At 44.5% G+C, this 13,819-nt stretch overlaps 1 protein-coding gene across 1 annotated transcript in view; it reads right to left on the reverse strand.

Moving 5' to 3' along the window:
• Positions 1–13,819, reverse strand: part of MYO5C (myosin VC) — a 153,921-nt gene that overhangs the window by 76,341 nt on the left and 63,761 nt on the right. Inside the window, exons 9-13 of the mRNA XM_049905158.1 lie at positions 11,433–11,539; positions 9,095–9,360; positions 5,351–5,432; positions 3,975–4,115; positions 2,400–2,525 (exon numbers count right to left, since the gene is read on the reverse strand). Of these exons, the coding sequence (XP_049761115.1) occupies positions 2,400–2,525; positions 3,975–4,115; positions 5,351–5,432; positions 9,095–9,360; positions 11,433–11,539 (722 nt within the window). The remainder of the gene's footprint in view (positions 1–2,399; positions 2,526–3,974; positions 4,116–5,350; positions 5,433–9,094; positions 9,361–11,432; positions 11,540–13,819) is intronic.

Below are 13,819 nucleotides of genomic sequence, written 5' to 3' on the forward strand. Positions count from 1 at the left end.
ATGGAAAGAATGGAATAAACTGTTTCAACAGAGGCAGAAGCAGGCAGCATTGAAGTCCCACTAGTTTCTTTTCTTTTCCCCTTTTTAAGAATGACCAATAAAGGGCAATCTTACAATAGGATATTTAGTTTCTGTTTATCCAGCAACTCCAACACACGTGAGTTTAGAGATATGAGAAGAGCCAGCTCCACCTCCCCCGCCTCGCATTTCTCACTGGCCTATCACTTTGAATACAATTTTATTTCTTCAGCTAATTAAACTGAGAATCTGAGCCAATCTTACAGTGTGTGCGGTGTCTTCTCACTAATCCACCAAAAAAAAACAAAACAAAACACCCAAACCCAGTGTCGTCGAGTCGATTCCAACTCATAGGTGTAGTGGTTAAGAGCTACGGCTGTGACACAAAGGCCGGCAGTTCGAATCCAGCAGGCTGCGTCTGTTCCTTCAAGGTCAATCTGATCACATTTGTTGGAAACCCTGGTGGTGTAGCGGTTAAGTGCTATGGCTGCAAACCAAAGGTTCGGCAGTTCAAATCCACCAGGCGCTCCTTGGAAACTCTATGGGGCAGTTCTACTCTGTCCTATAGAGTCGCTATGAGTCACTAATCCACAATCCACTCAAAATGCTGCAGAGTTCTGTTAAGAAGAACTTCTTGGACGTGTAGTTGAAAAGAATTAAGTGTACAGAACTATGTACTATCAAGAGAGGCCCTGGAAATGCTTTTTATGAAGTCTGATTTTTTTTCCTTTTCCCCATGGGACCAGAACCCTGAAATTATAAAGGGTACTAACTAGAAAATATAATTTGACTGGCGCAGTGGCTAAGAGTTATGGATGCAAACCAAAAGATGAGCAGTTTGAAACCACTCAGCCATTCCTTGGAAACCCTATGCGGCAGTTCTACTCTGTACTATAGGGTCACTATGAGTCGCAATTGACTCAACGGCAATGGGTTTTACCATCATTCATTTCATATGCCTCTGTTCTGGAACTTGTCTGTTAACAGTGCTCCTCTTGCCCATTAACGTTAAGAGAGCTTCCCAGGTTGTTGTCCTCTTCCCCTCCCGATACTCAGGCTCTGTCATGTGCGTTCAGACCACCCTGCAGACTATTCGCATGATCTCAGGCACTAGGCTAGGCCACTAGAGCAATGCCCAACTGGGAAACGGCACTGGGGTGAGGGCAGCTGGGGGTAGTAGGAGCTTCCTTATGAAAAAAAATAAGATGAGAACGTATATTTAGGGCAGGTGGTCATGGTGATTTTTGTTTTTTTTCCTCCTATTTTCTAAGCTTTCTGAATAGTAACTTTTAAGACTTTTTTTTCTTTTTATAAAATTGACATTTGCTTTATAAAAAATTGGAGACATATAAGGAAAAAAATAAAGATTCCTAAAAGTTAACTTATGTGACCATTATAATAAATACATTAGTTTGATAAAAAAGGAGAATCCAAAAAAAGATATAGCTTTCATCATAGGAAATAATTACACTGTCTTGACTACTACAATTTCATAGGGAAAAAAAATTAATAAGAAAAAAACCCAAATCTGTTGCCGTCGAGTCGATTCCAACTCATAGCAACCCTGTAGGACAGAGTAGAACTGCTCCCTAGGGTTTCCAAGGAGTGCCTGGTAGATACGAACTGCTGACCTTTTGGTTAGCAGCCAAACTCTTAACCACTATGCCGCTGGGTTTTCCAAATTAATAAGAGACTGATGAATTCTAAAAATTAAAAATGAGGTCAACTAATAGCACACTTACATCTTTAAGGAAGTACAGTTGAAGCTCATGTATTTTGTCATTAAAACACATTAAGAAATGTTAAACACACACACTATCATAGGTGTGATGATTAATTTTATGTGTCACGTTGGCTAGGCTACTGTTCCCAGTGGTATTGCCAAACATTAGACTAGGTGATGTGATGTAATCACCTTCATTAATGTAATTGAATGTAATATAATTAATCAATCAGTTGACAGGGGAGTTCCTTAGGGTGTGGCCTGCCTTTGGACTATAAATAATTTGGCAGATACCTGTCTACTGTGTGTGTGTCTCCCTCTCAACTCTGCACCCTTCCCATTTCCTGACCTATGGATCTTGAGACGTAAGCCTGCAGAAATCTCCAGCCTGCTGCCTGACCTACAGATTTTGGACTTCCCAGCCCCCACAATTGTGTGAGCCAATCCCTTGAAGTAAATTAACCAGTCTCTCTCTTGCTGCATACATACATGTACACACACCTCACTGGCTGTTTCTCTAAAGAATCCTGACTAAGACAGAATGTGTCCTTCCTCACAGCTACATGTGAGTGTGAGTTTGAATCCAACTGCAAAAGTCCATGTCCTGCCTGCTCTTCTTAGGAAACAGCTCTGGCTCTGAGGCAGACAGCATTGGTACCTTATCAGCAAAGTGCTGGATGATGAAAGATGTACTGGACATTCTGGGTTTTTCAAACAAGGTGTTTTTGCTGACAAAATTATTATACAGCTTTTGAAGCCAGTTTTCGTCAGTTCCATGTGGGAGCTGGAAAGCAAAAGCAAACCAAACGGCAAGTAACAAAACTAGAGATGAAAGATTATTAGAGGTAAGGAAACACATTCATTCTAAGAAAACAAGACTACCTGACACTCTGAGTGAACTGTGGTAGACCCACAATCCCTTTTTTAGCAACTCTAGGCATAAATCTTTCCTTGATCTTAACAATCTTTAGGGTGAAATTGAAATGGGTACATTAACGACCTTTTAGAAGAACAAAAAGTTTTAAACTTAAAGAAAATGACCGTAAAATAAATTAAGAATGAAGAATTTTATTTCTCCAAAATTGGCAGTTATTTGCTCTCCAAAGACATCTCAGGGAAATTAAAGCATGGATTCCATTACATGAATATATTCTCATTTGAATGGCAAAAGACTGGCTCTTAACTGTAGTCCCCAGCACCCATCACCCCCTATCCCTACCACCCCAGATTCCACTTCAGGAGGAGTTTTCTTTTGTTTTACTGCCTATTTAACTACCTCCTTGAACTAGGATCTTACCTCCTCAAATTAAGCTAGCTGCAACACTTATTCTTCGTACTGATGATTTTGAAACTACTGGATTCACTGAGCCCAGACTCAGTGAATCCAATACCCCATTTGTCAGAATAACTCTTGCATTACTTCTTGATGACACCGCTCACCTACGGAACATCTGAGTAGACAAATATTTCCTAGAGGCCACCTCACTGCCTGTAGATCAGAATGCTTGGCCCTGATGCTATTCCTTTGATCTTATACTACTTTGTCAGTTGAAGTTTGGGAGGCACCAGGAAGGTTAAATCATGAAAAGAATCATGGAATTGAAAATTCTAGAAGGAAAAATCCGTAAGTCTTTAACATTATAATCATTTTTATACATTATAAATCTACAGAAAAGAAACAAAATCCATGTTTGAGCCTCAAAATATAACCTTCAGACAAACAAAAAAAAATTAATAATCTCCAAGAGATGATTTTCTCCCATGGCCCCATGAGGGACACTGCCAGCCGACCCACGGCAAAGTTGCTCCTCCCAGAGGGAAATTAAAAGAAACCCCTAGAGCCCTCTTCTCACAAATCATATGATGTTGCTTTTTCAGCTACACCTTCTGATGACTCACAAGGATCAGAAGTAAAAGAAAACTCTATTCTTATTAGTCATAAACAGCCGGAGTGGAGTCACTTGCTGTGTCCACGTCTACTCTACCTACACCTAGGGGCAGCCTCCAAGGGCGCATCCTAGTTGGACATTACTTAAGAGGTTGTGCACATTACCTAAGGGCGGTATAGGCTGGTACATGCTGAGGGGGGTTACAGCTATGGATTACTGTCCTAGCATTAATGTCCAACCAGGTGAGTAACACATTAGGACTTGACATATCCATTGGAAAAAAAAATCCACTTTGCAATATGCTCATCTGGTACTATTCAAAAGCAATTATTTTGAAAATTTACCAAGCATTCTTCATCCAGTAAGTCCAAAATGCCCATTTTTGCTTCAATCAGGTCAATAACTGGTTGGTTGTCATAAAAATCTATCAGCGTCCAAGGGATACCTTCCTTCATATACTCTTCTTGTTCAAGTTTAAAGACGTGCTAGGATTCCACAAGTTAACATGCAAAGTAAAACAGAGCAGTAAAGTGTGCTACCAGAGAGTAAACAAAAGCCGCTGGAAAAAGCAGATAAATTACTGATTTGTGATGTTTCTGTTTAAGCAAGGAGACTGCTGCCTTTCTAGCATGGGCGATGTCAGTGGGCTCCTACACCCCAGTATGAGACCCCAGCCACTTACCCCAGCCTGCATGGCCTCAGCGTGTCCTGCAGCCCCTCCCTACCTGAGGCTTCCTGGTTACAGCATCATCCCACCCAAGAACAGACGTAGCCTCTCTGGCTGGAAGCAGCTTTGCTGGGTGGGGGGCCAGCCCATTTGAGAATGCTGGCTGTGGGGCCATGTGAGAGGACAACTTGGAAATTTTTGTTCATCGCTTGTTCAGCCATAAGGTTATCAGGGATGCTTCCAGAGGCCTGGCTCAGGCTCATCCTGGAGGCTGAATGAATATGCCTGGCAGGTGGGGGGTAGGGGGGGTGGGAGGTGAGGAGAGCAGCCAGGAGCTCAGTGAGTTCAATTAGTGGTTGATAACTGAATGAGGCTGTACAGGTAGAGCACAATTATGACTGGATGGTGATGAGACTGCGCAAGACAGCCACATCTTCCATAGAGAATTCAGCCACTATAGCCTTCTCCTAGGGGCGTGGGGAGGGGGAGTGTGGGGGACCTGGCGAAGGGCGGGGAGCACCCACCAAGGAGGGCAAGCCTGGAGGCAGAGAGACTAGTCAGTGGCAAGCATGTAGGGAGATTTCCTTGCCCAGAAGAGGCAGGGAGGTATCAGGGAAGGCTCGATGGGGAAGCCTTCAAAGGATAAGCAGGAGTTGGCCAGGTGGAGAGAAAGAGATAAAGCAAGGACAGGTGTATTAAGGCAGAGAAAGCAACAGATGCAAAGATACAGAAGTTTCCAGGAATGTGAGCCTTCAGACAACTAAGTAGTTTTGTCTGTCTGCACAGATGCCCTGGATCCAAGGGTGGCAGGTGTGGAACAGAAGCCGAAATTGGCAGGTGGCTCACAAAAGGCACAATGGGGGGACAAGTAGGTACAATTTCAATCCATGGCCACAAAGTGGTGCAGTGACTCAGCGAGTGACTCCCTGAAAAATCGGGTTTTGAAGAAGCCTGACCAAGCCCCTCTTCCCATGCTCTTGTCTCTCGCTTGCTCTCTCTCACACACACATACCCTGAGGGAAGTGGTTTCAAGGAGGCAGAAAGGTCACCTACCAGGTTAAACTGCTGTTGCAATTTTTCATTAGCATAATTGATGCAAAACTGTTCAAAGCTGTTCACATCAAAGGTTTCAAAACTGAAATACAGTTTAAAAAAGTTAAAATATAACTTGAAGAAGGACATATGCATTCATTTACAGGTAAATATTTTTTAGACAAACTTTAGAGGCTTAAAAGTTTGCTATATTTTCTGCAAGTTTTAAATATAACTCAAAGCTTGAGTTATATTTATAATATATGAGCAGTCAGTTTTTAAATTATCCTTTTCCAGGGGGCAGGAAGAAATCTGGTCTGTACAAAACACCTACCACGATCCAAGTGTTTTAATAGGCATGCCACAAAATGGTGTTTCATTTAATTCTACGACCATGCTAAGACCAGTATTTTTACCTTCACTTTATAGATGAGGAAACCAAGACTCTGAGAGGGTAAGGAGCTTACTGAAGTTAGTGTCAGAGCTCAGCTGTGAGCCTGCCTGACTGACATTTGTGCTTTAAATGAAAAAGAAGTACAGTTTTCTGTTCCCCCACTCCTTACACCTTGAAGGAAAGGAGGGAGTTTTGCCTCCTCAGGGGGTGCTTACAAGTTCTTGGAGGAAAAGGCCAAGGGCATCAATGCCCAGTAGATCCCATCCTGCATGAGACAGACATGGCCCTGCCACTGTTCCCAGGCTTCCAAATAGCTGTCTCTAGTTGCCCAGGAGTTACAAACTCAAGAGCCTAGTGAAGCCTCGCAGGTGACTGGCAGGTGACAGAAATGGACAAGAGGCTGGACATAATACAACAGCATGTGGTGTGGGGCCTGTGCCAAATTCTAGTGTCCAAAAGGGCAGCTGCCGCTCAGCTCCAGCCAGCTGTGACCATGGGTTAATGCAGGTCAGGATGTTAGAGCACCCGAGGATTCTCGAGAGAAGGCAGAAATCTGGACTTTGATGGAAACTCTCCAGCTTTGAGAAACATGATGTGGGTCAAACGAAACCTGGCTACCAAACTGTACCACCTGGCCAGACAAGCAGTCCTGCTGAGGGAAAGCTTGCTGTGAGCTAAATTAGCATTTATGTGCATCACCTCACTTCACCCTAAAGCCACCCTATGTAGAGGACTGCTGCGACCCCACTGTTACAGATGATAGTCAGAGAAGAAGGCACTGACCAGCCGCCAGCAAGTGATGCAGGAAATGCTCCGCACATCTCCAAAGCCTTTGTTCCTAATTGCTCCAATCCTGCCATTCTGAGAGGTTCCTGCCATTCTGCCAGTTCCCACCACGGTTCCCTGAGAGTCAGTTTATAATTCTGGGGCAAGAGAAGGGTCTGGGCTGTTCTCTCAACAGCTCCAGGGTGGCTGGGAGCTGGAGAGGAGCCCAAACAGCATTGTCAACTTCATTCTACATGTGACCTCAGGGATCCAGAGGCCTGGCTGGTCATTTTGATGGGCCAGGGCTGGGCTTGGGGAGAGTCAAGGACCTCACAGTGCTCCAAGACCACAGCTGGTCCAAAGGCAGGGCTTTCTGGAGTAGAAATGGAGTATCAAACATCAGTGATTATTTTCCTGTCCCTTGGGCCCCCACTACCTAGGAAAGGGCACACAGAGCTGAAGGTCAAAACCCATAGAAAGACCTAAACCTGTTATTTAAAATGCCAGATACACATTATCTATGACAACACTTCACATTTGAATAGTTTGCATGATGCTTTCACAACTTCTCTCATTTGATCTTCTCATTAACACTGAGAGAGGTCCCATATCACAGATGCAGAAACTAAGGTTTGGAGCAGGAACGCTGCAGTGCTGGAGCTCACACCCAGGGTTCTGACTCCCAGACCCGGGCCTTTTCAACCCTGGTTCCAGAGAAAATAAATACACAACTAGCTGGGAAACCACAAGCCTTCATCTCTCTCAGAGCTTAAACCTTGCAGCTCACAGCTTCAGCTTTAATCTCTTCAACAACAGTGACTTTTTATTTAAGGCTTCATTATTTCTGAGCCAAACTGGGTTCAGTTCTTTCAAAAGCTGAAGGGTAGGCACGGTGAGAGCTCAGTAGCACAGATTACTGTGGATGTGAGGATGATGGAGAAAGGTGTGCCAGGATCCACTCCAGCTGGGAACACTGTCACCTAAGGAGGGGAGCTTACTTTCTTGGTGGGGTAGTATTAATTCATGGAAGGTGGCAAGCATGTTACTTTTATAATTTCTGAAGAAAAATTTAATTTAAAATTTGAAATTTAAAATATGCTGTAACAAGTACTTGTGGATTTACAAGTACTCTTGTCTTAGGTTGGCCCTCTTAGCCAAAAAATTCAAATTCCATATTACCGTGGCCTGCAGGCTCCACTGCTGTCTGCTTGCCATTCTCCTCACTCACTGCTCCTCACCCCAGTTAACCTCCAGAACACCCACACGCTTATTCCCTTCACAGGAATCTTCCCAATTTTGAATTATCTGCCTGTCTCCCCAACTAAAATTTAAACTCCCCAGAGGGCAGGACCCATGTGTCTTTTCTGTTCACCAATCACACCCAGCACAGTGTCTGGCACATAAATATGTGTTGGGAAAATGAAATAATGTACCCTTCAAATGCTGTTGTTTTATGTCGTGCAGTCGATTCCAACTCATAGCGACCTGATAGGACAAAGCAGAACTGCCTCATAGGGTTTCCTAGGCTGTAATTTTTTTTTTTTTTTTATTAATCTTTAAGGGAGCAGATTCCCAGGTCTTTCTCCCGTGATGCTTGCTGGGTGGCTTTGCAAAGCCAACTTTTTGGTTAGCAGCTGAGCACTTAACCATTGTGCCACCAGGGCTCCTTATCCTTAAAATGAAGAGCTATTATTTTTAAAGCCGCTTCAAAAACATAAAACAAGAACAGAGAATAATATAACAATCACATGTTCCTACCACAGTGAAAGAGACAATTGTTAAACAAGACTACTACTTGGTAAAAGTTTACCTGAACTATTTTTACTTGCTGTTCAAATCCTTTTTTGGAACAAGACAAAGTAAATAATTTACTAGACTAGTATTTTATAACTGTTGACATATACTATTTATTGGGAGTCATAAGTATTATCTTAGGATCTAAACTAAACAAAGTAACTTGCTTGAGGTACAGTCTCACATTAAACAGCCAGGGAAAAAGCTGATTCTGGTTACCTGGGTAAAGTTCACCTGTACCTGCAGCCCCTCCTCTGCCCCTTCCTCCTACCTTTCCCCCAGCAGGTGGCAGCAGGGCTTCTTCCCTCCGTATTGGGAGGGGGGTTGAGCTTTTTTTCACCAATACCAGTAGAACAATCTAGGTCACTTTCATGGGACAGTCTTCCTGGTTTCTCACTGAGAAACCAGGATTGGTTTTGAGGAGGAGTTCGGCTTTGAGGCCAGTTGCTAACCAACAACTGTGATGGTGATCCCCTGGGATCCTGTTCACACTGGCCTGTCTCTACTCACTCTGGCTATTCTAGAAACATCTTCAGGACATATGAACTTTACTCAGGACTTAGAAAAGCAGAACTAGGCAAAGAACATTGCTTTTATTTATTTTTATTTTATTTAGCATTTATTTAATGCACTCTAAACGAGGCACACTATAATCTTGGAGACTACCTGTAACACCCACACATACAAACACAGAGCACACTACCTCCCTATCATGCAAAACGGAAAAGAGGAACCGGAATGAAGCAATCTAAAAATAGCAGGGCATTCGATATTTAAATGAGGAAAGGCGGGCTCAATGAAGAGTATCTTACCCATAAATGTCCAAAACACCAATAAAAGTGTGCTTCTTGCCTGAAAACTGCAATGCTTGGTTAATCTTCTCCACAATGAAGTCGAACAGGTGGGTATAGATCTTTTTGGCCAGCGCGTCCCTGGCGTTGACAGCCTGGGACCTGGTCATGGGTTTCACCACCGTCTCAGGGGTGGTGACAATCTTGCGATTGCACAGCCACTGAGCCACTTTGCCCATCTCCAGGTCCAGGAGCTCACAGAACACCTTCAGGTGACAGTCGTCCTCCTTCAAAAATAAGCACAAGCCCTGTCAGGGCCGTCCGAGCATCCAGACAAACCCTGTTGCATCTGACCAGGGCCTCTGGGGCTGAGGAGGCCTTACAAGACAGAGCCAGCCCTGGGGTAAAGAAGGGGAGGCAGCAGCGGCATTTCTCCTGCACCTGGCCAATGACAGCCAGGTGGTCCTTATCATGTCCTGCAGGATGCTCATTCTGGTCAAAGAATACCAGCAGTGATTGAGGCCACCAGAGCATTTCTCTCTGCTCCTGTGCATGTGGACACAGCCTGATGCCTTACCTTCTCCCTCTGCATCCTGCCCAGGCCACCTGTCAGGATGTGCACTCACCCTAGCCCACCTCATATGGTCAGGAGTTTGCCCGGGTTGTCTGGCCCAGGAGGTACTTGGGTGTTATTGTCAGACAGAACCTGGCGGGGCTCCCTCGGCTGAGCAAGCTTCTCAGTCAACATGAGGGCTGTGGTGAGGGACTTTTCCTGGAAACACAGTGGCTCTTGCTTTTCTCCCAAGCCCAGGCATGAGAGCTGTCCCCCTTGGCCAGCAGATGAGGAGAAAGAAGAGCCCCTAACTGTTTGCAGCCAGTGTGGACAAAGGACTGTTTCAGTTGGCAGAGAAGGGGTGTCCCCATGTGACTGGGCACCATCATTCCTCTTGGGGCAGGGGTCTTCCAGGGGGTAGGCTCACCTGCAGCACCACCAGAAACCATGAGATTGCAATTTAAGTATCAGAATATGAGGAAGAAAGCAATTTAAAGTCTTGCCCCTTCCCATCCTCCATTCACACCTTCTGACCAACACCACAATAGTATGAAGTTTGTTTCTGATCACTTGGCCTCGTCATTGCAGAGTGGACTGGCAGAGCTGTTGATTTCCTTCCTTTGGAATTAACTTGACAGAAATTTTTTTTTTAAGAAGGAACTAAATGTTCTGAGGAAAAAAAAAAATCAGCTATGGGTACTGCTACGGAGGAGAATACAAAGCGGCAGCAGTGTTTAGAAATAAGATGGCTCCTCCAAATTTAATTTGCCCAAGATTTCAAGTTCCTGATACAAATGAGTGGTTTATGTGTCCCTAAGCTAGGACCAATAATTATAGGACTGGTAATTTCCTACAGAGATTCTTAGAACCATTTCCAAGGGATTTTTAGCCTATCAATTTCAATCCCTCCTCTAAAATACTACCTTTGTAACAAACTTCATGGGATAGAGTTCACTGTGATGTCATCTGTTGGGTGGAAATCACCTTTTTAGTCTCCAAGAATTAGAGAAGAATAAGGGCAGAAGCCCAGCTTCTCTGAGGTAAATCAGGAAGAAGACAGAGGGAAGAAATGCTGCTTCAAGCACACCATGGTATTACTCCAGGCCCACCCCAGCTCCTCTCTCTAAATGTCCAAGTCTTTACATGAGCTGACAAACCCTGTGGGGGCTGGACACTAAGTGCGGGATGGGAGGGGCACTCACTGTGAGGGTGCAGGGACAGGAAGGAGAATTATTTCCTGGTCACAGGGCAACGGACTGAAGCACTGAGCCAAAAAGCACGTACTCCACTGGCTTCGTGCTCTCCCCAAACTGGAGGTACCAGAGAGCCAAGAAATTACCACCTGTACATAGTGGGTGTTCAATAAATATTTGTTGAATAAAAGAAAACAAAGAATGGATTTTTTCCCCTCTAACACTGCAAAAAAGAGGAAGATCTGCAACAAGATGAATTGACACAGTGAATGCAGCAAGGGGCTCAAGCATAACAATGACTATGAGGATGACACAGAACCGGGCAGTGTTTCGTTCTGTTGTACACACATAGGGTCGCTATGAGTCAGAACTGACTGGATGGCACCTAACCACAACAACCACCGTTGCAAGGGGAAGCAGTTTAACTCCTCCTGAACGCAGCACACCGAAATCCTTGTTCTTCGTTCCTGTTAAACCACTCTCCCCAGTGGGCCCAACTGTGCCCAGTGCTAAAATGCAAAGGCAGGTTGACCAGGAGATGGTCCTACTGATGACTCTTCAAACACAGGAAGGATGACACCTAGAGCAGGCATGTGGACAAACAGCATCTTACATTGACTGAGGACCTCTCGTGGCCCACTGCTGTGATCTGCACATTGCCCAGGTGTAGGATGGCTGCCAGGACCTTAAAAATATCCATCTGAAAATTCTCCTTGAAACCTGAAAACAAAAAAATGTCTTCAAGTTAGGAATTCTGCATTTCTTCTCCTACTTAATTACTAGGAAGATAAGCACCTGAATGATTTCAAGATACTCTAGTATCAACAGTGCAAAGAACTGATACAGAGAGTGTGAAGTGGACCCAGGGAGAATCCGGATAGCGTTCTCCCTAGTTTGACTTCCATAGGCTCACAGACAATGTGTCAACATCCCACTAGGTTTTCCCTTTTGCTGTGGCTACTAGGAAGCCACAAAACTTCATATCTCAGTAACCATTTCATAACAGCTTCCTGGAGAATCAGCTCTCATTTATTCTATGTGTTTTCCTTATTTTTAATGTTTTGGTGGTGGTGTTTTGTTTTTTTCTCACAAGCTCACTGAATTTCTTTTAACGTGAGATGCTGGGTGGATTCCATTTGTCCTTCCAGATCTTCTGCTGTGGCCCAGGAGGCTGACCTGTATGGACCAGGTCATCAGGCTCTCGTGCACTTTGGTTTCTAGTTGTGTTTGACAGGTGGGGCATCCTAGCAGGAGATCGGAGAGAAGGAGGAGAGAGAGGTTTGCGTTTATCTCCCCCTGGTCTCTTTCCCGCAAAGGTGCCTTGGACTAACTATGACGGCTGACAGAGGTCACTGCTCCTGGTCTGCTGGTTGACTTTACCTGACTCTCTCTCTCCTTTTTTAGGCCCAACAGAAAAGAGCTATAAACAGCTCTGTGCTGCTATACTACTCCTGTGCTATCCTAAACAATGCCCTGTCCCCACCCATGACTTTGTAACTGGCCCCTTTGTGAAGAAACCCTCCTCCTCACATCCTAACCTGAGTGCGCCACACATTTCCTATTGGGTCCCTGACTGGCGGAGGTGGAACATAAATTATGAATAAATAAAATATCTTGTCATCACGTAGGGGTCAGCACACGTCGTGGAGCAAAAATAAACTAAGCCAGCTGCTAGGAAGGACTATGATAAAGCTGTAAATCAATACAGAACCTGCCAGCTGTGAGCAAGGCTTTGCTAGGTGAGGACCCTGGCCTCTGCACAGTGGGCAAGCACAGGTGTGGGTCAATGACACTGTCAAGGCAAGATGCCTAGAGACACATGTAGGTGGGTGGGCAGGCAGCGAGGCTCATTGACACACCACCCTGCTAAGATGGCCTGGAGTGGATACTGGAGATCCCACCACTCCCTCCAAGCAGGTGGTAGCTGTCGTCGATTCTGACTCAAGGCAACCCCAAGTGTGCACAGTAGAACTATTCATAGGATTTACAAGGCTGTGACCTTTCGGGAGCAGATTGCCAGGCCTATCTTCCAACGATCCTTTGGGTGGGTTCGAACCAACAACTTTTTGGCCAGTAGTCGAGTGCTTAACTGTTTGTGCCACAGCGGGTCCTAAATGCCAATAAGAGCTGATGTAGCCACCTACTGCTTCTCATCTGAGGAAAACTGAAATATTCAATAGCAGCTATGTCATGTTCTTAAATAATTTCAAAACCTAGAGAACTTTCTCTACTTCAAAGACTACACAAAACCAAAGTCTCAAAAGATTTCAAACCAAAAATCAATGGAACACTCTCACTCAAACCGAGTCCAGGCATTTGCATTTCAATTTGGAGTTAACACCGCCATTTGAAGGACAGGTGCCTCTAACACGACAAAACACCACCGACATGATAAATGTCAGGTGAGTGATGAGGAAAAGCAACTAAAACTGCAAAGTTGGCAAATGTTCTTTTTGGCTCCCCCACCAAATCTCTGTGTGATCTGTAACTAAATCACTTAACTACTTCATGCCTTACGGGATTGATAAAAGCCCTACCTCCGTAGCAATAATGGGACAGAAAGAATCTAAGTCCTCAATTAAGTAATTATCTTCAGTGAAATAAAGCCATGCAAAAACATCACTGGCCCGAACTAGATTTCCACGAGAAGCACAACGGTTGGGTTTCTTGAGCCAAGGTCCAGGCTAGGTTTGACTATTTCCAGGGTGTTCCTTTCTATCAGGGATCAAAGGTAATGACAATAGCTAAATGGCACGAATCAATGGATATATTAAATGAGAATGTCTAGTCTAAAATGAGAAAATGAGTATCTTTCTAAGTGCCGCTTGGTAAACAATCTTCAGAACATGAGCTCTGTGTAGGAAAAGTGAGGTGTGGAAGGCTGGGAACAATTGCCTGCCCTGTGAGGGTTGTCTTTGCCTCACTGGTGTTAGCATTTGACTAAGAGGGTTTAGTCTTCCTAGAAAACCCAGGTGTATTAAGTCCCCAAAGTGCAAATTC

This window comes from Elephas maximus, chromosome 12, assembly GCF_024166365.1.
Source record: "Elephas maximus indicus isolate mEleMax1 chromosome 12, mEleMax1 primary haplotype, whole genome shotgun sequence".
NCBI classification, from domain to species: Eukaryota; Metazoa; Chordata; class Mammalia; order Proboscidea; family Elephantidae; genus Elephas; species Elephas maximus.